Consider the following 23,220-nt stretch of genomic DNA (forward strand, 5'->3'; position numbering starts at 1 on the left):
TTGCCTCTCCATGTGAGCCCTCTTAGCTGTACGCACATGTTCTCTGGGATGAGGATAGGTTGATTCCAGACCCTCTGCGCTATCCAGCTCTGGAGGATCTGCTCTTTTTTTGGCAGAAGTTAAAAGCTCCTCGCTTGGATTCTTGTGCAGACAATCTCCCTCCCCTCTGTGCAGAAAACAGAGACATGTATCTGCACAACGTGAATGCACAACACGTTGCACAAACATGTTATAATTCAGACACACAGACACAGGCCTCCTGCTGCTCCACATAAAGATGATGAATGCAGTGTCTCTTGAAATATTTTAAGTCTGCTCTGCCAAGCAGCGCTGGTGCGGGAGGTCTGCTTCACTTTATGAATACCATCAATCCTGCATCCCTGCCACACACACTCACACACACTAACTCACACGTACACACACTCACTTACACAAACTATGCATGCACACACACCTGAGATGCACCCATGCGGGGTTCTGAAGAATACGGAGCGCAGTTTTTTTTCAGGGTTAAAAGGTGTGAGTGGAGGAATTTGGGAGGAGGAGGGGGGGCTGTAAAAACAGCACCTGATTGATTTAGCAAATGGAGCGCCACACGGTCTCTCCAAGGCTTTTTCCCCAACATACACTCACACACACACACACACACACACACACACACACACACACACACACACACACACGCACACACACACACACACACAACTTAGCTTGACATGTTCTGGCTGGGATTCTCATCTGAAACGGAGTGTGTGTTTGTGTGTGTGTGTGTGTGTGCGTGTGCGTGTGCGTGTGCGTGTGCGTGCTTTTACACTCAGTCACAGTGGAGCACGCTGAATGAGTCGGCTCCCTGCTGTGGAGGTGTTTGTTCAGGGCTTTGATTCGATCACTCTGAAGTCTTGATCAGTGGACACAGAGCAGTACACAGAGCTGTATGCAGAGTGCGGTCAGCTGACTGTGTGTACCAGCAGCTTCTCTGCAGAGAGAGTCGCTCCAAGACAAACACAGCAGTTACAGCACCTCTGGAAAGAATGAAGAGACGCCATGTTAGTGAAGAATAAATCAAGCAGAGACGTTTGATGACGTTCCTGTAGAAGTTTTATTTCACTCTTGGCCTCCATCATGACCCATTTCTCCAGCTCTCTCTGTTCCTCCTCCTCTCTTGTCCCTCGAGCTTCACATCTATAAAACGCTAACACCCCCCCCCACCCCCCCCACTTAGATTTTTGTGGGTTTTTCTTTTTCTTCTCTTAAGAGTGAAGTTTTGTTTCTTTCTTCCCAAACCCAAACCGCATATCTGTCTTTGAAACTCTATAGGATGGACACCTCTCACCTTTAACCCCGTGGCCGGGCCTCCTGGCTGCTCAGGCAGGGTTGGGAGGGGATTTTAAGGGGTCAGAGGTCACATGAGTGTCTGTGCTGTGCAGACTGTGTGTCTGCAGGACACAGTCGCAGCACATGCCCTCAGTAATCCCACTCCCCTGTTTCCCACAGAACCTGAAGCAGCTCCAGTGGCAGGGTAATGTTTGACAGGATTAATGACAGCCACTCTGATGTTACAGACTCCAGCTTCAGGCTTTTCTGGAGGGACATGAAATGGGAAAGCAGAGGAGTGACCTTAGTCAGAGCATGTTCAAAAAAACATTGGGCAAGAAATGAGTAAATGGAAGAAGAAGAGGTTTGATGTTCAAAGAGAGGGCACATTAGAGAGCTGTGGGTTGAGTGTAGTTTTCATACAATGGGGACAAGCTGATGTGAGAGAAACCCAATATGGAAACACAAGTTTATTATTGCTCCAATCTGCGGTTTTGCTCCTCTAAAGCTGAGGACTGACTGTGTACATGTGCCGTTGGATGTGATTTACACTCTGCATTAACGTGATGACAGAAAGTCTCACTGTGAAGCAGCTAACTGACTTTTCCCTCGTCTGTGTGTCTATCAGAGCTGCGGGACTTTGAGCCTGACGACCAGCAGGAGATCGAGGTCGACGAAGGCAACACGGCCGTCATCGAATGCCACCTCCCGGAAAGCCAGCCCAAGGCTCAGGTCCGCTACAGCGTCAAACAGGAGTGGCTGGAAACGTCCAAAGGTACTGAGCCGCTCCAGTTCATTAGCGTTTCCCATAAACCTCAGCCTGCCTCCCTTTTGATTCCCATACTATCTTCATAATTCACTGGAATGCTCTAATCCTGCTATCTGGCCCATCGTAGAGCCCGTGATAAGGTTTTATCTGGAGAATGTTGAAACATGGGAGTGCAGTTGTTTATTTTTGAAACTATTTACTTCTAAGTCGCCTGGAAGAGAAGAAGAAAAGCTCTAGTGCTTTGTGGCTGGTATGCTGATGATGCCTGCGAGCTGTAGGTACTGATATCTGCCTCTTATCTCAGAGGAAATGAACGCCACATTCACGAGGGTTCACTGTTCACAGCCATGTTTTTGGCTCCACCTTGTGGTCTCTGCTGATAGTGCAAACATATAAAGAAACATGTATAGGTGTCCTCTGACAGAACAAACTGTATGAACACGACAGGCTGTTTTTTACTTTATGAATTTGATTTTTATCTATGAAAATGTATTATCTAAACAATTTTCTGTCTTTATTTCTGCATGTATTCATCTTAAATATTCTTTTGCACTCATTAAGAAGTCCTCAAAACTAAAAATGTGTTGATAAAGTTCACTTTAGGACATGCTTTATGCATAAATTGCTATTTAAATCCACTCATGCTATTTTGGACATGCTACACATACAGTTTTTTTTTTTTTGGTATATACATACAAATGCACACACATGCAGTGAACATGCTAATGTAAATATAAAAGAAACATCTGTCCTAAAAATCAGCTCAGTTTTTATTTTACTGCTCGTGCTGTACACCTAAGATACGAAGTGTCCCTTTAATTTATCCCAGTTCACGAAAAGCAGTAACAGCTTGTGCACCGGCTTCATAAGTACACGTACAGATTAATGAATTTGTTTGTTTGGTTTTCGTGTTGCAGGGAACTACCTCATCATGCCGTCAGGGAACCTGCAGATAGCCAACGCCACGCAGGATGACGAGGGGCCGTACAAGTGTGCCGCCTACAACCCCGTCACTCAGGAGGTCAAAACATCCTCCTCTGCAGACCGCCTGCGCATCCGCCGTGAGTCATCCTCCTTCACCATGTTCTGTCGCAACATCAAGCTTTAATTTTAATTATTATAATTAAAATAAAACCAGTTAAAGAAGTCCAGGGTCACACTGAAACATGAACCTGTCCCTCATTAATTTAAAGGACCTGAGTGGAGGTCCAAGTTTATGTACAAATGCATGCCCCTGTAACATGAATGAATCACGGTGGATTCTCTTTAATTTTATTTGACTAGAAGAAAACTAAGAACAGGAAGTTCAGAGGTTCACACTCGCCTCTTCAGGGTAACTTTAAGCATGAACACATCAGTCACCAGTTAGGACGTGCACAAGTCTTACTTCTTAAATAACATCAGAGAGTGCAGACTTCAAACCTGTTGAGTTCATGATGAAGATAAATCTACAACAGATATATGATTTAAAGCTCCTGGAAGAAACTCTAGGGAGTTCATGCTTACAGTGCCCCCTGTGGACAGAGCAGGAGGATTTATCACTTTAATTATGTTTTTGTTCACTGCTCCAGTGTGTTGTGTGCTGGCAAAAAGTCTCAATCTTCTTTATTTTATGTGTAATGTGAGACTCACCAAAAATCTTCATGTGTAGAAACAATAAAGAGGATATTTCAGCAGCATGCTTTAAACTCATCTGATGCCTGCCCCGCTGAAAGGTTATAGATTAACCAGAAATGGATGAATAAAGATCTAGCTTATTGATTAATCTGCTCTCTGTTTGAAGGTCATACTGGTGCATCAATATTAACTTTAGTCTGATTAGTAACCAGATCAAATCCACTTACAGGAGCTTTAAAGTGACAGAGTAAGATGTGAAAATATACAAACACCTATACACACTCACACATCTGGATTAAGTATTCATTCCTCGCCTGTCCTCATCTCTCTCAGGCTCCACCTCCGAAGCCGCTCGCATCATTTACCCTCCAGCCTCTCGCTCCATCATGGTGACCAAAGGCCAGCGTCTGGTGTTGGAGTGCGTCGCCAGTGGCATCCCCACGCCGCAGGTCAGATGGGCGAAAGATGGGCAGGACCTGCGTTCTCATAACAACACGCGCTTCCTGCTCAGCAACCTGCTGATCGACGCCGTGGGAGAGAGAGACTCGGGGACTTACGTGTGCAGAGCAGACAACGGCATGGGCTCGGCCAGCTCTGCCACAGTGCTCTACGACGTGCAAGTGTTCGGTGAGTAGATGTTGTCGTAGTGTGTTCGTCTGGTGCTCTGAGGAGCGTTAAGTGATTCTCGAATCAATGTGGAGACAAAACAACAGAGTTTTGTTTTTCAGTGTCATAGATTTATTGATCACACTGACTGCTGTTCTGCAGACAGAGAGCACAGAGCTGTGTGTGTGTGCGTGTGCGTGTGTGTGTGTGTGTGTGTTTGCAGTTGTGTGTTTGCGTGTTTGCAGTTGTGTGTTTGCAGTTGTGTGTGTGCGAGAAGTCAGTCGGCCCGGGTGGAGTTTTGTGGAGACAGAGCTCTCTTTTCTGGAGCAGGACTTGATTGAATGTGTCTAGGTTATGGATGACTGTTTTTACAGTGATTTTCTGTGTGTGTACATGCTTCAGTATATGTGTGTGTGTGTGTGTGTGTGTATTCGTGTGTGTATAGAGTGTGCGTTGAGGGCTTGTCTCTCTGCAGCTGGCTCTAATTAAAGCCAGAGAGCTGCTGCGGCTGTAATGAGCTCTGTCTTTCTCTGATTCACAAGCAGCCAACCATCAACTAGCTGGCCCTGCCTCAGTGTGTACTACTCACTGCCATACAGCCTACACAAACATACACACACATGCACACACACACACACACACACACACACACACACACACACACACACACACACACACACACACACACACACACACACACACACACACACACACACACACACACACACACACACACACACACACACAAACTCACACATCTGGCATTGTTGAAGCTTAAACCATTTTAATAATGGATTAAGTCATTGATCAAACGTTGGTTGTTTCAGCAGATTCTTTCTGCCTTTCTCATTTTTGTATTTTTACTTCTTAACTGCTGGCACAGTAAGTACTTCTGAAGATGTCTCCTAAACACCCAGAGGGGTTATAAGTTGGGTTTTGGACCAGCAGTTGGAAAAACATTAGTGACAGGGTGAGTTTTCAAAATGAAACAAACAGAGAAGCAGAAAACGCTCTGAGGAGCTGGAACAGGAACAGGTCTGGATTGTTTTATTAGAAATGACTCAGAATGTGAATTTAACATGAAAACGGTTTTAAGAATGAATGAACATTATTCTACCTGTCCTCAGCACACTGATGCAAACATAAACATTAAACCGACCACACAAGCTAAGCACTGCCCTCTGTTCCTCCTCTCCTCTACAGAGCCTCCTCAGGTGACGGTGGAGCTGCAGCAGCAGCAGGAGGTCGTGTACGGAGAGACGGTTCGTTTCATCTGTCAGGTCCGGGGTAAACCCGCCCCCTCAGTGATGTGGCTCCACAATGCCCGCCCTCTCAGCCCGTCTCCTCGCCACCGCCTCACTGCCAAAGGGCTGCGTGTCACCAACGTGGGCCCCCAGGATGATGGACTGTACCAGTGCATGGCTGAGAACGGGGTGGGCAGCGCTCAGGCCTCTGCGCGCCTCATCACAGTGTCGACCGGTAAGTGAGAGTTCAGACTTTGTCGCAGGTTTGATTCTTTAGTCTGCAGCTTTCAGATTTCATGATATTCGTCTTTCTTTGCAGGGATTCCATCAAGAGGGAGGCTGCCCTCCATTTACAGACCACTCAGCCCAGACAAGGTGCTGAGAGAGCAGCCGCCTGTTAGGCCCGGGGTCGCTGGAGCCATGCTGCCTCTGGACTGCTCTGAGCTGCCAGGACAGATCCTTCCTGCTGAAGCCCCCATCATCCTCAGCCAGCCCCGCACCGGCAAGGCGGACTACTATGAACTCACATGGAGGCCGCGGCATGAACGTGGAGCACCTGTGCTGGAGTACATGATCAAATACAGAAAGGTACTGCAGTCAGCTCACAGTTCTCATCACAGGATCGGAAGCGAGTGCTTTCTCTGTGACTCACCTCTCTGATCCTCCTTCAGGTGGGAGACCCTCTGGCAGAGTGGACCTCCAGCAGCATCTCAGGAGCTCTACATAAGCTCACTCTGGCTAAACTGCAGCCGGACAGCCTGTACGAGGTGGAGATGACGGCTAAGAACTGTGCAGGTTTGGGACAACCTGCCATGATGACCTTCAGAACGGGCAAAGGTACGACCACGGCTGGTGGTGTATTGTTTTATGATGTCTTTCTTAGTAAATAAAGACTAGAACGTGTGACCCTGTTTTACATGGAGCTAACTTTAAGTCTGTACTGACTCATTGGGATGAATCTTTATATGCTGATGATCCTTCGAGTTTTGCTTCAGCCTTAATTTTTATTAAATGTCATGCACAAATCCATGTCCCTGTAAGATGAATGAATCACATTGGATAACTAAGAACATGATGTTCAGAGGTTCATGTGAGGTGCTAATATACAAACCTTAGCATGCTAGTTAGGTGACACTGTGGTCAGAGCTGGAGGACATGCTTATTAACTTAAACTTGTTAAATACGATAGGAACCTGCTGCTCTGGAACATGAAGTCATGCAGTAACCTATTTAAGACTTGAGCAGTTATCTCAAAGTGCTAACAGGACCTCAGAGAAAGGCTAGCTCAGCTGTGCACTAGTTAAAATGTTACGTTAATGTTTTTGTAAACAGTGAAGAGCAGCTCTCTAATCAGACTGTCTGTGTTTGTGTTTTCAGGTCGTAAAGGTCAGATCGACCCGCCCAAAACTCCAGCTGTCCCTTCACCAAGCCTCTCTCGTACGTATCTGTCATCTTCTGTTCTTAGTTTCTCCTCTCTTAACTGAACTAACCAGATAATCACTTCCTCTGAATGAGCTAAAAAAAACTATATAACACTATGAACTTCTAACACCCTCCTCTGACTAACAGAAGTTTCTCTTTCCCTCTTCCGTCTGAAGGATGAGCTCTCAGTAAGTGTTGCATGTTTTTCCTCCGCTGTCTTAATAACAGAGTGCAGTCTGAGTTTATATCTGTTATTGTCCTTGCTCTGACACCGGCCGGCCCTCTCTGCAGCTCCCGAAGCCCCTGACAAACCCACAGTCTCAACGGCAACAGAAACATCGGCCTACGTGACTTGGATTCCTCGCGGTAACCGTGGCTTCCCAATCCAATCGTTCAGAGTGGAGTACAAGAAGGTGAAGAAGGCTGGAGAGGACTGGGTGACAGCGGTGGAGAACATTCCCCCATCTCGACTCTCTGTGGAGATCACAGGCCTGGAGAAAGGTTGGTACTTTGAACCGCGTGGTTACTGTTCAGCAGTTTGACTCTGTGGAGTCGTGGGGAGGGAGGGAGGATGTGTGTGTAATTACAGAGATGATGTCCTTCACAATTACATTCCCACGGCCTGTAAATTCATCAGTGTAATGAGTGTTGTTATAGTCATTTCAGTAAGTGCTGCCATCAATCAGACTGTAACTGGGTCTGATTAACTTTGAAAGTAAAGAGAAAACAAACATCATTAGTCTTCACAACAACAGCTTCACTCAAGTGATGGTTATCGCTCTGCCTGCAGGTACGTCCTACAAGTTTCGTGTCGTGGCGGTGAACGTGATCGGCTCTAGTCCTCCCAGCGCTCCTTCCAAGGCTTACACGGTTGTGGGTGGGAGGACCCACGAGCGCCCTGTCGATGGACCCTACATCACCTACAATGAAGCCATTAATGAGACCACCATTATTCTCAAATGGACGGTGAGTGTCATGAAGAAGACTTGGTATTCTTCATCAGGATGAATCTAGGTTTTGTATTCATAGTTGATCTCCGTCCCTACAGTACACCCCCGTCAACAACACTCCCATCTACGGTTTCTACATCTACTACCGGCCGACAGACAGCGATAATGACAGTGACTACAAGAGGGATGTGGTGGAGGGAGACAGATACTGGCACTCAATCACCGACCTACAGCCTGAGACTGCGTATGACATCAAGATGCAGAGCTTCAACGAGAAGGGAGAGAGTGAATTTGGGAATGTAGTGATCCTGGAAACGAAAGGTGAGCTCATCATTATGGAGATAAAACTGTAGCATGAACATTTATTCACTGATGTGTCTAGAAGTGGGACATGTTCCGCTCTTTTGAAGGTGGAGCTTCAGTTTTTAAACACATTTTCATTTTGTTTCCCAGCTCGTCCAAACCAACAGCGACCTACTCCATCAGAAACCCCCGACCAAGAGTTAGGACCGGGACACGGGCTTGTGACTCGGCCGGGCGATCTCCCTTATCTCATAGTTGGCATCGTACTCTTGGTAGCCTTCGTCTTCATCATCGTTGCTTTCATCCCGTTCTGCCTTTGGAGGGCTTGGGCCAAACAGAGTGAGTGCTCGTCTCATTTCGCCCCTCTCTGCAGATTGTTTTACTTCACTTTAGTAATCCTCTTTGAACATGTAAATAAACATGTGTCAGTACATATAATAATAATATTTATGTGTTTATTCCAGAACAAACATCAGACCTGTGTTTTCCTGCCGTGGCCGCTCCTGTGTCGTCGTGTCAGTACACCATGGTCCCTCTTCAGGGGCTGGCTCTGGTTGGCCACTGTCCGCTGGACGGTCACATGACCGCTCCACACGGGGTTTATCCTGCTAATGGAGAATACACTCCCAACGGCAAGCCCCAGCACCCCACACACTTCCTGCCCGGGCTGCAGCAGGTACAGACACTGTGTTCAGGCTGTAGATGTAATGAACTCTGACAGTGTTGGATGAATCGATGTGACACTTTGTTTTGTTCTGCAGGAGGAGGCAGACTGTGATATGGAGTGTGACACGTTGTTACCACAGACAGTGTCAAATGGACATGTACCTGTTTATCACTACTCCACCAGGTGAGTTCACATTCAGATCTCATACAGTATGTGCCCTGATGTTTTAAAGGCACAATGTGGAATTAGTTCAAATACACTGGTGATGAGAAAGCAGAAAGAGCTTGAGGTGGCAAAATAAGGATTCATACAGATTATCACGATCAGGTTTAGACCATGCTGAGGAGCATTCAGATGCATTTCAGCATCCTGTTAAACTTTTACTGACTGAAGAGGAAGAAGAGGAGCATGAACTTTATGGAATCAATCAGCCAATTTTTTATTCATAAAAATAAAGGAATATATTCTGACTCCCTTCAAGATCAAAAGTTTGAATTCATAATGAAACACTGTTTTAGTCCAAACCTTCACCGTAAAGCCTGCGAGAGAAAGTAGCATGTGAGCTTAGCATTTCTGGGTTAAATGCTTTCTGTTGACTCATGAATGGTTCTGGCTCAGTATCAATCAGTCAACCAATCTTTATTTATATAGCGCCAAATCACAACCAATGTTATCCTCAGACTCTTTCCAAACAGAGCAGGTCTGGACCGTGCTCTGTTCTATTATTAACAAAGACCCAACATCAAGACAGGATAAGATCCAGTCCCATCTTACAGACAGGACTCAGTCTGATCTCATCTTAATCCACCATGAGCAGAGCACTTTGCAGCATTTAGCAAGTAACAGCTGCAAGGACAAACTTCCTTAACAGGCAGATGCCTCCAGCAGGGCAAACCAAAAGTTTCAGCTTTAATTTGAACTTTTTCCTGTCGTCCATCTCAGAGGGTTGGGCTGTCATGAACAGAGCTGCTGTCCTCAGGATGACTCCACTCTACAGCTCCTCGACTCCTCTCATCAGCTCCCCGACTCCTCTCACCAGCTCCTCAGTTCACCGGAAACGGAAGATGATGGCAGCTTCTGTGATGAAGAGAAAGTAGAGGATATCATCATTCAAAGTACGTGGAGTTACTTTCTTTCAAACCTTTTATGATCAGGGTGATTTGTCCCTTTTAGACTGATGGAGAATTAAGTTGTATTTCTGGTGTGAGATTATCCTGCCTTGCAGAAGTTCTGATTAATTGAAACACTAAGAGTTATTCAGGGAACAATCAATGTATGTTACTGATAAATAGTCTGTATGGAGAGAAAGATTTGAAGATGTGTGGTAATGTAAACTCAATACTAGTTTTGAAGCTTGTATTTAAAGGACCTTGAGTTGAGATTATTTTGTGACACATTTATCTTAACCTCAAGAATGAGGTACCATGCCTGAGTGGGAGATTTCTTGTTGCTAACATGTTTACTCTTCTTCCTCCTGCAGAAACATCCTCATTCCCTCTTCTTTCTCTAGAGGATGAAGGGATTTTCACCACATCATCCTCAGCAGCCTCGACACCACAGTCCCAAGACATAACAATACAGGAAGTGAACATCCTCCCAAATGAAGCGTCCCCTGAGAACACAGGGACGGCCAACACAACAGATGCATGAGAGACTGTCACACAAACAGAAGAAAACAAGAGAAAATATTTATTTTTGTATCACAGATATTTATATATTTATGCTTTTGTACATAAGTGTGTGATTGAACTGTATATAAGGTATTTTTATAGTGAAAGAGACTCTTTATTCACACGCTGTCACTGAGAAAGGGAGCACCGTGTAGTGATTGTGTTCCTGGGAGGATATTAAGGAGTTTGAGACGTTATTCCTCGTGTGAAGAACAGCCGAGTACTCACATCTGCAGGGGATTCCTCTTTCTGTTAGCACTTCATGTTCAGACTCTCCTCACATCATTCCTCACAGAAGGTACTTAGCTTTATGTTCGAGAGAAACAAAGGGACCATTCAGACAGTCTGATGCTGTAATTACCAGGTGCTTCCGTTTAGATCTGTCACATTTTCAAAATAAAAGCCTGCCTGTTGTTTTGTATAGCAATAACATGTATTATGCATCGTTCATCATTAACAAACTATTAACATGTGTATGAAACATAACTCATTGTGTCCAGTGGTGTACAGGAGATGATATATTGTATAGTTATTTATTTTTTTAAATCACTGAATGGGAGAGATTCTGGAAATTATCTGAAACTCAGTCATAGATAAGCTCAACTTTAAACTGCAACCACTTCTATGTTTACTCATGTGCTGGTTACCAAATGACTGCCAGGTGAGGGCGCTGTGACAGGTGTGTCAGTATTATTGTTCCCTCACAGGTTGGTGCATAAGTATTAGTCTTTGGCAGAGACATCTGTAATGGAAATGAAGGAGATCCTGAATCTACACTCTCACTTAGAGGTGCCGCCGTCCTGTGGCTGCACATGCTGGAGCACTATAGCATGTAAATAAAAGCTTATGAGCCTGACCCGAGTCTGTGGTGCTTTATCCATGCGTTACCCATTGGGGCGTCATTCACTAGCTGTTTTCGAAATGGCCTGCTCCATACTACCTACTAATGTAGTAGGCAGTAGGTATTGCCTACTACATACTGCGTTTGAATTTAGTATGCCGTATGTAGTATGATTGTTCTGTTCTGTGTTGTAGTACGCTGAGCCAGACGTCACTGGATTTCCGGTTTCGTAATGCGGGAGTAAACAACGGCCAAGCTGACAGAGAAACTGCTTATTTAGCATCACTTATGATTTAAAAAGTTAGGAAGGGCTTTATATGGAATTTAATAATTTTCACAACACCTAAAAACGGAGTGCTCCCCTCAAAAAAAAGAAGAGGAAAGAAAAATTGCATTTGCATTTTGGGAAACAGTACACTAGGCAGACTGGTCTGATGCATACTGTGAAATTTTCCCAAATCAGTAGACATCTGGGGAGTTTTGACATACTGCAGATTTTACACTTTTTCACATACTGAATTTTGGCCAAATAGGTACGTACTGCTAGTATAGTAGGCGGTTTTGAAAACAGCCACTGTGCCTTTATCACTGACCCAGACAGCTACATGAGACTTCAATGCCACCTAGTGGAAGAAGAAACACATGACTCTTCAGTTACAAATGTCTCCTTATAAACTTTATTAATCAATTCTGTATTTACAAATACATACATAATCTAACAACTTTGATATGAAACATTGGTATTTACAAAATAGCTCTTGAAAAACATTCTGTACAGTTTAACCTGATATAAGTTAGTTCATTACATTGGTAGGTAACTGTGCAGAAAGTTTCTAAACAACAAAAAGATTCAAGCTCTGAAGCGGAACTTGAATTTGTTTTACAACAAGCGATGGGTTAAGAGGATCATTTCACTGTCACCTTAAAATCAAACATAACTCCAACATCATGACCGAGCAGGAGGGACACATCTGAGACAAACTGTGAGAGCATGTAAACAGAAAGTCACCAGCAGACATATGCTGTCATAAAGAAACCATTCCTCAGGTGCTTCACTTCTCAGGGACTTGTTAGACAGTTAAAATAAAAGAAGTGAAAATTCAACTCTTCACTAAAATGTTCATCAGTAAGCAGCAGGTCCGTCCTCAGACCGCCGAGCTGCCGTCATGACCCAGGATGTGGCTGATGTTGTGTGCGGGACGGTTGGGCTGTTTGCCAGAGTCGGCAGACGAAGTGTTGGAGAGAGACAGCAGGGGGGACATGGGCATGGCTGAGCCGTCAGGGGGCATACCTGTGGCGATCTCTGGGAATAGTGAGGTGAGGCTGAAGTTGGAAATGTGAGGGGTGATCCCAGACGAGTTGGTTATGGGCATGGGGGGCATATCTGGGAGCAAAGGGAAGCTGGCCTGCCCGAACCCCACAGGGCGAGGTGGGGACAGGATGGAGCCGAAGCGGTTGTTCAGAGGGGGGGCGCTGCCCTTGTCGGCGCTCGGGCTTGTAAACATTTGGTTGGGGAAGTATTGGAGGGTGACATCACTGGGGAGGCTGGGGTGTGCAGCAGGTGAATAGGAAGGGTAGAAAGAAGGTAAAGTGTTCTGGGGCTCAACAGGCAGGAGGGAGGGTGTCCGAGAGGTGTTGGGCTGGCTGACAGGAGGGATGAACGTAGAGTTTGCATTGATGGGAGGAGGATTCATCCCTCCCTCAGGTATGAAGGGGAAACCAAAGTTCTGTGTCAGGTGTTGCTCAGGAACAAGGTTATTGTCGTTAGGAACCTGAGTGCTGTCTGCCATAAAACGTACGATAGTGCTGCGCCGAGCCTCTCCTCCAGACTGAGGCCTGCCGAGCAGCACACCTCCACCTGAGGGCAGAGACAGGTGGCCCTCGGGCTCAAAGGGGTTACTCTGTCTCAGAGCTCCCGACCGAGGCCGGTCTCCAGGCCTCAGCTTGGTGGGCTGAGTATCCCGGCCGATGTGACGGGAGTGCTGGCTGACAGCAGGGGGGGGTCTGGAGGGGGCGGAGGAGCGTCCTGGCTCAGAACTGTGTGGAGTTGGAGGGTGGGGTAAACCTGCGCGGACACCTGGGCCCCCGTGCATATTACTGCTGACCTGAGATATGTGGCCCTTGTTGCCCTCACCGAGCCTCATAGCTGGGGCTTTCTGAGTCTGGGGCACACTAGGGCTTGAAGTCTTGGCCTGAAGGTCTCCTGAAGAGCCTCCAGGCACACAGCTGTAGTCCATGCTGACAGGGGGGCAGCACTGCACGGCCCGCTGATGGTTGCTCTGCTCAGGCAGGTGGGGGGACAGAAGACTCTGCATGAAACTCTGGTGACAGCCATCCTGCTCGCGGGGCAGTGCTGGTCCAACTTGTACTCCTTGTGAGCCAGGATGAGCTGCACTGTAGCCGCTTCGGCTCCTAGCATCTGCTGGGGGACCAACACCCATCCTGAAGCCTCCCTGCTGCTGCCCCTGAGGGCCCCTCTGAGGAGGTGGCACTGATTTAGGGGCCATGTCGCTCCCACGGGACACCTGAGCCTCAAAACCACCAAGCTGGTGAGCTCCTCCTCCCATGGTCTTAAACGGAGGACACTCAGAGACCCTCTGGACATCAGCAGGCCCCGGGTGCTCAGGAGGAAGTCGATTTTGAGGGTTGTGTGCGATGCTGGCCTTGCCTCGTGATGTGTCCAGGTAACCCCGGAGGTCTTGCTGCTCCTGTGTTGAACTGCGACCAGGCTGGAGATGGAGACCCATGCGCTGCTGCTGCTCGCCACTAGTTGAACTTTTCCCGATGAGCGCCTCTGCAGAGTAGTTCGAAACACGATGGCGCTCCTGCCGTGACGGAGCACAGGACAGATCAGACGACCGAGACACGGGGTTACTGGGAGGCGAGATGAGCTGCTGCTCCAGAGTTCTGGAGCTCATCATCCTCTGCAGAGCGCTATGGTCCTGACCAGACTGAGAGAAAAGAACCCAAAGATTAAATCAATATCAAAGTTTTTACTGATCAACTGTAACTTGATGGCTGCAGTAACACAAAAGCTAACGGTGAATGATGCTGCACACGTCCACAACCTCAACTGTAGGAGCATTTTTAAAGTTCTGAGATGTTTGAGATTAAACAGAGACCCTGAAACCTTTGAGGAATCACAGCAACTACATTTTTCACATACATTACACCCATATCTAATTATTATACCATCTCCTGTGAGGGCAGGGTGGCTTTGTTATCTGCCAGGCACGACAGAAAACCCCCTCCACACGTGTATTGCTTTTGTTTTTGGAGGTCTTTAGTTTTCACACATTATTATTAAAAAATAAACATCTCAAATAATTAAAAACACACCCTTAAAAGTAACTAATACTGAATAATCTGTAGGGCTTGAACACTGAAGTGAAAAGACAGATAGAAAGACAGACAGAAAGACGCATGTTGAGATATCTGTGAGATATTATGGACCATGTGACACACACCTTCAGGTGCTCCTGCTGGCCAAGGTGGCTGCTGTGGTGTCCTCTGGATCCTGCAGCCTGGGCCTCACAGCTCTTCTCCTGGTGTCTGAAGTGCTGCTGCTGCTGCTGCTGCTGCTGCTGCTGCTGCTGGATCTGCTGCTGTAGGTGCTGTTGGTGTCTGGAGTGGGAGCTCTGCTGCTGCTGTAGTTGTTGTTGGTGCTGTGTTGGAGTCTGCTGTGGATGTGTCTGCTGTTGGTGCTGCTGAGGATGAGACTGTTGGTGTTGAGCTGGCTGTTGATGCTGTTGTGACTGTTGGTGTGACTGTTGTTGATGCTGCTGCTGTGTGTGCTGTTGATGCTGTGTCTGTTGTTGTTGTTGTTGTTGTTGTTGTTGTTGATGTGCATGCTGCTGCTGAACTCCAGACTTTTCCAGGTGATGCTGCTTCTGTTGCAGAACAGCAGGTGAACCGGTCTGACTTCCTCTGACGAGTCCCCGTTTCTTCTGCACGTGCTGATGCTGCTGCTGCTCCTGCTGCTGCTGCTGCAGCACCCTCTGGTGTAAAGAGTGCCGCTGTGCGGGGTCAGGCTGCGTCAGGTGGTGCTGCAGATGATACAGATGGTGTCTTTGTTGCTCTTGCTGCTGCTGTTTCATGTACAGGTTTCCTCCCAGGTGCTGGCCAGGCTGGTTTGCGGCATGCTGTGGGTGACCCTGGGGCAGGTGGAGCACACCTGGCTGGTTCTGTTCAGGAGGAACTTGAGAAGCACAGTGGACATCTAAAGGCCGAACTACTGAGCTCATGAAGGAGTTGGTGGAGAAGAGAGGGCCTCCACTCTCTGTATTTATCCGTGTCATGACTGAGGACGTGGGGGGCAGCTGCCCCAGCATCATCTGGTTGTGGTCTACTGCTTTAACGTCCATGTGGTTAACAGCTGGAGCTGATGGAGGGCAGGGTTTGGGACGCTTCCCAGGGTTCAGCATCACCTCCTCCTGGGCCTGCCGCTTGGAGATGATCTTCACTTGTCGCTCGCCAGCACTGACTCCAGCCTGAGCTCTCATTAACGCCGTTTTCAAGGGTGTGTACTCATTCAGCTGAGCTGCACCTGAGCAGGGTGACAGGGTGTTGTTTGAGGGCTGGGATATATGGGCTGAAGGCCCAGCAGGTGAGGGAGCTGAGCATTGTTGACCACCCAGACTGGGAGAACCAGGGAAGGGCTGTTGACTGGAGCTGGGACGGATCAGGTTGTTGACACTGAGGCTAGCCACGGTTCCGCTCTGGGACACGACCTGAGGCAGAGGCTGAGACTGGGAGTACGAGATGTGTTGTTGATGTCTGTTTCCATTGGGCCCACTTACAGACACCTGTACAGCCGGTTTAACAGGTACTGGATCCATTGGTTTGGTCACTTTGACCTGCTGTCCAGTGGAGCCTCGTTCTTTACTGCTGGACACTGGTGGGGTTTTGGGGGGCTCCCATGTGGCTGTGGAGGGGTTGGTTGAAGTGGTGTTGTCACCGCTCCGCCTGCTTGGACTGTCCTGTTCCAGCAGGGCCAGAGCCAGCATCTCTGCCTGCTCAGACGTGAATGTAAATGTCCCAAATGAGCCGGATGACGCGCTGATACTGTGGCCCTGAGGAAGCATGGATGCCACAGAGAAGCCTCTTCCTCCCCCTGCTACTGTTGACATCGGAGAATCAGTTTGTCTGCTGGACTGAGTTGGATGCTCCATAGTGTGGTCGTCCAGGTTGGTGTACACCTGTTGTGATAAGGTCAAGTCCTTTCTAGAGGGTGTGTCAGAAGTCACCACGCCCTCCTTCTCAGCTGCTTGTCCTCTCTCTTCTGGAGCCTCTCTATCTCTCCTGGGTGGCTGGGGAGGTTTGACTTCAGCAGGCTGACACGAGAGAGGGTTGGACATGTCAGTCTGCTGGCTGGGATCTCGACTGCTTGTGACCCTTTTCCTAAACTCTGAACCTGTTGTAGGGCCAGTGGTAGAACTGTGGGCAGCAGAGAGCGTTACTGCAGATGATGAGAGCGCCACAGTCGTAGAGACCGATGGAGATGGTTCAGGTTTGGTGCAGGACAGAGGAGCTTGGGTGTTAGATCCTTGGGGACAGAATACTGGAGGAGGCTGGGTGGGCTGATGTGAAGATACGTGCGTAGTTGTTGGGATGCTGCTCATGCGGACAGGAGTCGGACAAACACTAGAAACAGTGGTGGAGGTGTTGTGAGTGTCCGTGGCAGAGCTGACCACAGATCGGCTCTGTCTTGAAGCAGCGGGTGTTACAGACGACTTACTTTGTGTTGAGCTAGCTGCTGAACTGGTGGCTGCCTGTTTGACCTCCGGAGCTGAGGGTTTGGTTAGAGCCGAGCTACAAACTGCAGCTGCTTTACTCTCAGTGGCCACAGCTGCACTCACGGATGGTTTCACTGATGCAGTATTAACAGCTGTGGCTGCAGGTTTCACACTACTACTGTTTGTATGAGCATCAGTCTCACTCACAGAGTTTCTGCCCTGTGGATTGGGTTGACTTGACGTATTTGTCTCATTAGACGAAGTACACATGATCATCATCTGAGAGTTTTGTGTAGAGGCAACACTTGTGAGCTTACACTCTGTATTTGTGACAGCTGTGGTGCAGGTGGAGGGACTGGCTGTAACTTTCACATTGGAGGATTGTAAAACTTGAGATGTTGTAACTTGAACCGTCTGGTTTTCTGCTGCAGGAGCCACGGGCTCAGCTGAAACAGCGATGGCAGGCTGAGCCTGACTGAGCTCCTTCTTCTTTGCTGCTTTAGTCCGCTTTGCTGTCGCAGATTTTGAACTCGTATTTGAGCGAAGCCTCTTTCCTGCAGGCTTAGAGGCTTTAACCACCTGCCCTGATTTCACTTGGTTCAAACTAGGGACTTGAAGCTGCCGGGCAGGTAGAGCAAGTGCAGGTCCAGGGATGGATGCTGGAGCAGGAGGCTGCATCTGTTGGACCACTGATGATGGAGCAGCTGGAGGCTGAGCATTGCTCTGAGTTGAAATGGTAATGGGAAGGCCCTGAGAGATGCTCTGATTGAGGCTGCTGAGCGCTCCTAAACTGTTGAGAGCCACATTGGTAGTTGGTTCCTCTGTGGTAGTGGGCTGGACCAGCTGAAGCGTACTCTGGCCGCCCTGGGAGTTTGATTTGTCAGAGGTCTTCATGGGCTGAAGTGCAAACACCTGACCGTTCACGGTGATAGTCTGTGGGGTGGGAGGACCTGGTGGAGAAGATGAGGTCTGTGTGACCTGAAGGGGTTGGTTTATTTGGGGCTGAATGGGGCGTGGCAGAATGTGCACCAGCTGCTTCCCCCCGACGCTCTGTAAGGACGAGCAGGACGTGGTACTGCTGCTTGTGGGCATTTGAGTGGACATCCCAGGAACTGCAGCAGACACCATGCCAACCTGAGGATTCTGGGCAGCAGGTGGGACCTGATTGGGCGCCTGGATGATTACAATGTGCTGACAGGGTGTCTGATTAGTTATTTCCTCCCTTACCACTGACTGGGTTGGGCAAGCACTCGCTTGTTGCAGAATGACCACGCTCGGGTTGTTGGTGTTCTGTGATACCGTTGCACCTGAAGCTGTTCCTCCTGTGGGGTTGACCTGCAGCACCTGCATGGTCTGAAGAAGGGGAAGCACTGTGGCCTGTGGTTGGGGTACCAGTGCTGGCTGGGAGAGGGCCTGAGGCTGAGGGATGAGAGCTGTTGTAGGATGGGGAACCAGTGATGCTGGCTGAAGTACAGCAGGCTGGGGCTGCGTCACGACAGCAGGGTGGGCCACAACAGCAGGCTGCGGGAGAACCGCACACTGAGGTTGGGGGGCTAAGACAGGCTGGGGCTTTGCGTGGTTCAGGATTGCTGTCCGTAGCTGGGGCGGACTTTGAAAGGGCTGAGCTTGAATGTGAGCTGTGATGGGCGCTTGCTGTACAGGCACATGTGGTTGCATCTGTATTTGAATGGGCTGAACAGAAGGTTTGTTGCCCACTGGACACACAGTCAACTGCTGCACAGCCTGGCTGGTGCTGATGACCTCTGGGGCGGGGACGCTCTGGCAGACTGGCTGCACCGTGTTCCCTGCCATCTGCAGGGTAGTCCATGTAGTCTGTGTGCTGCCTGCTGCCCCTGCTCTAAGAAGCGCTTGGCTGTTGGGGATCGTAGTGTAACTTACAGTCCTGATGGCAGTTTCTTGTGGGGCCCAAGAGCCAGCTCCAGTGGCGGTGACTTTCAGTGTTGGTATGGTCTGGGTGAGTGTTGTTAGACTGGAAACAGGCTGAGTGGGGCTTACTATGGGGATCTGTGTGGCTGAGGTGGCTGCTATGCTGGGGGTGTGAACAGGGGCGGCAAGCTGTGTTTCTTGAGGCAGGGCTGAGGGGGCTGCAGGGATCTGAAGGGTGATGTAAGACGCAGAGGGAGGCAGAGTGGATGCAGCTGGGGTCTCAACCACACACTGCTCTATCACTCTCAGGCCTGGCGTAGACTGAGCTGGTGTGGCAGCAGACCCCGGGAGAAGTGCTGGGGCGGAGGAGGAGCTATTGACGTGCAGCACAGCTCCGTTAACCCTCAGACTGGTGCTGACCTCAGAAGTTGGCTGAATAATTATTGTTTCAGAAGACTTCTTTCCTGGACTGGTCTCCTTTCCTGCCGGGCACATCACATTGCCGTTGGAGTAGACGATGATCCCCTTTGGAAGTTGGTGAGTTGGAGTCACCTTGGCGACCTTGGCGCAGCGCTGTTTTCCCTTCCAGTGAATGGTGGGGTCTTCCAAGATGTTGATATCATGGGCTTTGAGGAGCTCGATGTAGTGTGCGCTCTCCCTCCTCAGCTCCTCCAGCTGACGCCGAAGCCGCCGGATCTCCTCAGCTGCAGAGGCCAAGAACACATCAAATAAACAGAGGGGATGTGGTCATTTAAGAATGAGTCCAAATGCAGTCATAACTGAGTTAACAATAACATTTTGGAAAATGTACTGTACCTTGAACTTTATCTCCTCCTTCCAGAAGCATGGTATCATTTTGTTTTTTCAGTTCAGCGATATAGTGAAAGGCCTGGTCCAAGATCATGTTCTTACTCTACAGACAAGGGGAGAAGGTTTGAGATCAAAACACACTCACCATCACAGTTTATTACAATGTTGAATATTGTCACAATATGATCACAATAACGAATCACACAATATAGTCTTATATCAGTTCTTCATATCAGGAAGAGTGGGTGCAACATTGGAAATACGGGAATCTAAGGAGCTAAAAATGATCAGAGTTTGTTTGACAGCCTCAGATACAATAAAGCCTTTTGGTGAGCTGATGATGAATTACTACCTCAGTTAAAAACCTTCCTTCAAGTATTTCCAACCCTAAAGTCTTTTAAACCAAAATAATTCACCTATCAGACCAGAATATTCATCTTTGGAATAAACAGTGCTAAAGGACAGTCTGAGAACAGGTATCACATCAGAAAATCCAGAGTATACAATGAATACCTGGAATGAAAATGAACAGTTCAAACACTTTCCAATGAAGATTGAAAAGTAGCTTATACTCCGTCTATAAATACTTGTCTTAGACTATTACGGCATGGATGGTTAACGCTGACTCTAGTGACAGCAGCAGACTTAAGTGTAACAGAAACATACCAGATATCTGCACAAAAGTATGAAAACTACATAAAATTTCACTGTATTTGGCCATGCAGGATTATTTTAATGTTGTGAGAAAGAGGCAAGAACAACGAAGTAGAAGATCATTTCAAAATCAATATCACTTGATCCAAAACTTTTCTGTCAGGCTTTTACCCCCAAGAAACACAATACAGCAAAAATGAACGAGCAATTATTGATCTGAGTTTTCTTTGTGCCAAAAAGTGTACTACACCAAGCTGCACTTGATGGATAAGACAGATGTAATCAAAACTTCCATTAGAGAGGCTAACTTACATATTAAAAGATGAACAACGGAGGTTTGAGGATATATGGAGGCCTTTCATCAGTTAGGTTTAACAGATGATCAAGTTAATGACTGATTTCTGCAGGCAAGCACGTTCAAATCTAAATGTTTTCTATAATTAGTTGCCAGTTAATCGGGCAATTATACATTAAATATTGTAAAGATGATCATTTTTTTTCTTCAGACAAGAGAAGCGTTTTGTTTTGATTGTTTGTTTTGCATGTTGGTCAATGCATATGTCTGTCCAGATATGTGTGAGTGTAAATGGCAGCATCTCAAGAAAACATGCCACACAACCCTCACCTGGCCTTCACAGACACTAGTTTGATATAATGCCAGCTTGTCTCTTACCTGTTTCAGGGCCTGGGAACAGGGCAGAAGGTCACCAATGCGGTTTATCCCAGCGTTAATCTTTTCTTTTCTGTGTCTCTCAACTAAAAGTAGGAGAGAAAACCCAAATGTCCACTTACATTTACAAGAGATCAAATTGGCCAACAACACATCTGTGTTCATGAGAAAGCAAGGATAGAAAGAAAGCTTAAATGTTACTTCACCTGCATTGTGAGATTCTTTGTTTTTCTTCTTTCTGTCAAAATAAAAGTTCACAAATATGTCATCTCACACCTCTCTGGTCTCATTATTTGCTTTAAATAACCAGTGGTGGACAAAGTACACAGCTTCATTACTTAAGTCAAAGTGTAGATCCTCAAGGTCAAATATTACTCCAATACAAGTGAAAGTTGCCCTGTCAAATTATTACTTGAGTTAAAGTCCTGGAGTACTTCCTTTTAAAAATACTTAAGTATTCAAATTACTTCATAAAAAATCTTAAAACATTGTATTTTCAAAACACATAAATGCAGTCAAGAATACATAAAAGTACATTCTGTTACATTCTGTTTATTTAGAAACCATTACTTGAAATCTCTAAAAACTATACCATGGAATAAAAACAGAAACTAAGTTACTCCAAACACAGACAACTTAGTTTGAAATGTTCATCTGGAATGAAACAAATGTTACGTAGCTCAACACGCTTTCTCAGGTTGGACAGTGAATTTTTGTTTGTTTGGGCAGAGTGGGAAACAAGGAGAAAATCTCAAACGATACGTATCATTCTTCATTTCAAAAACCTCTAACACCGGCTGAAGATATGGACATGGGTGCTCAGGTGGAGAATTATAGCCATCATTACCACCTCTACATGAACTGCCTAATCTGAGTGAAATCTGCTCTGTTTGCTCCACAAATTCATGAGCTGACTTCAATGATAAAGTAGTGAGTAACTAGAGCACTGATAGAAATGTAGTGGAGTCAAAAGTACAATAATTGTCTTCTGAATGTAGTGGAGTAAAAGTAATAAGTTCCCCAAGAAATAATACTCGAGTAAAGTACATATACTCAAAAAATGTACTTAAGTACAGTACTCAAGTAAATTTACTCTGTTACTGTCCACCACTGTAAATAACACATGACATGTCAGCATCCTTACTTGGGTTTCCGACCAGGTGTCTGGGTTTCAGTCATTTCTGGCATCCTGTCCTGACAGATACCTGTTTGATCAGGTACCAGTCAACACATTTAACAGCTGGACCTTAAATCCCTCCCGAGCCCGGTCTGCCAAGAGAATATAAACCATCCAGAGAATGAAGATCAGAGACACAAAGACACAAGTGTGTAACACCACAAACACGAGGATCAAAACAGCATCAGACACGCTGTGGTGAAATAAGAGCAACAATAGATAGCAGATTTAAAAGCCCTGTTAAGCTACTCTAAGCCTCCAACACTTAAACTACAAGATGCTAACAAGCTGCTGCAGACTACCCTGACTGTCCTGAACTACACTGCCTGCATATTACACTATCATTACAGACAGCTGCACAACTGACAGGAGCAGTTTACACTTACACTGACACGTGTTTAAGTAACTGTCTCTTCACCTCACTAAAACGAAACTAGCAACCTTGCCAATTAATTATTCAGCTAGCTTTCCCTTAGCAAGCTGGCTAACAGCTAGCTAAGCTTTCCGTCACCGACCCAGTTATCAGGCTCGTTAAAGTCTTGGTTTCTTCACGTCCCTGCTCATCTGAATCTGCTGGACGGTAGCCGAAACCACTGACCTCTAGCCCCGGCATTTTGGAGACAGACTGTCCCTGCGGAAACTTTGAGATTGGAGGCTAACTGTAGGCTAGCAGAGCAACTGAACTCATCTCTCACAACAATCTGATGCTACCTAACTTGGTGCGGCGATGGGCGGGGCCTTAGGAGACTAACAGCCAATGGGAATGCAGGTATGGGCGTTTTCAGCCAATCGCATTGCACATAGGGGCATCCAGGGACGGGTTTACAACAAACGCATCTTCTCACTGATGCTGTCTGTCTTCATATGCAGTACACGTGTTTATA

At 47.0% G+C, this 23,220-nt stretch overlaps 2 protein-coding genes across 3 annotated transcripts in view; one reads left to right on the top strand and one right to left on the bottom strand.

Moving 5' to 3' along the window:
• Positions 1-11,418, top strand: part of boc (BOC cell adhesion associated, oncogene regulated) — a 28,954-nt gene extending 17,536 nt beyond the window's left edge. Inside the window, exons 4-18 of the mRNA XM_034706317.1 lie at positions 1,943-2,089; positions 3,001-3,144; positions 4,034-4,327; positions 5,510-5,785; positions 5,870-6,138; positions 6,222-6,387; positions 6,928-6,987; positions 7,264-7,473; positions 7,763-7,938; positions 8,021-8,243; positions 8,376-8,564; positions 8,690-8,901; positions 8,987-9,075; positions 9,835-10,007; positions 10,373-11,418. Coding sequence (XP_034562208.1) covers positions 1,943-2,089; positions 3,001-3,144; positions 4,034-4,327; positions 5,510-5,785; positions 5,870-6,138; positions 6,222-6,387; positions 6,928-6,987; positions 7,264-7,473; positions 7,763-7,938; positions 8,021-8,243; positions 8,376-8,564; positions 8,690-8,901; positions 8,987-9,075; positions 9,835-10,007; positions 10,373-10,542 — 2,798 coding nt within the window. The 3' untranslated portion in view covers positions 10,543-11,418. The remainder of the gene's footprint in view (positions 1-1,942; positions 2,090-3,000; positions 3,145-4,033; positions 4,328-5,509; positions 5,786-5,869; positions 6,139-6,221; positions 6,388-6,927; positions 6,988-7,263; positions 7,474-7,762; positions 7,939-8,020; positions 8,244-8,375; positions 8,565-8,689; positions 8,902-8,986; positions 9,076-9,834; positions 10,008-10,372) is intronic.
• A 631-nt stretch (positions 11,419-12,049) lies between these two features.
• On the bottom strand, positions 12,050-23,095 carry LOC117829198 (basic helix-loop-helix domain-containing protein USF3). 2 transcript variants are annotated; one of them, XM_034706787.1, is made up of 7 exons: positions 22,935-23,095; positions 22,304-22,428; positions 21,366-21,397; positions 21,163-21,245; positions 19,842-19,938; positions 14,871-19,729; positions 12,050-14,354 (listed from the first exon to the last, which is right to left on the bottom strand). In XM_034706787.1, exons 2-7 carry the CDS (start codon positions 22,345-22,347, stop codon positions 12,549-12,551), a joined length of 6,921 nt encoding a protein of 2,306 aa, XP_034562678.1. In that variant the 5' UTR covers positions 22,348-22,428; positions 22,935-23,095; the 3' UTR covers positions 12,050-12,548. The 2 variants fall into 2 exon arrangements, with proteins under 2 accessions (XP_034562678.1, XP_034562677.1); XM_034706786.1 differs by having other exon boundaries at positions 22,852-23,095.
• Between the last annotated feature and the right edge of the window lie 125 nt (positions 23,096-23,220).

This window comes from Notolabrus celidotus, chromosome 17 (genome assembly GCF_009762535.1).
Source record: "Notolabrus celidotus isolate fNotCel1 chromosome 17, fNotCel1.pri, whole genome shotgun sequence".
In the NCBI taxonomy this organism is placed as follows: domain Eukaryota; kingdom Metazoa; phylum Chordata; class Actinopteri; order Labriformes; family Labridae; genus Notolabrus; species Notolabrus celidotus.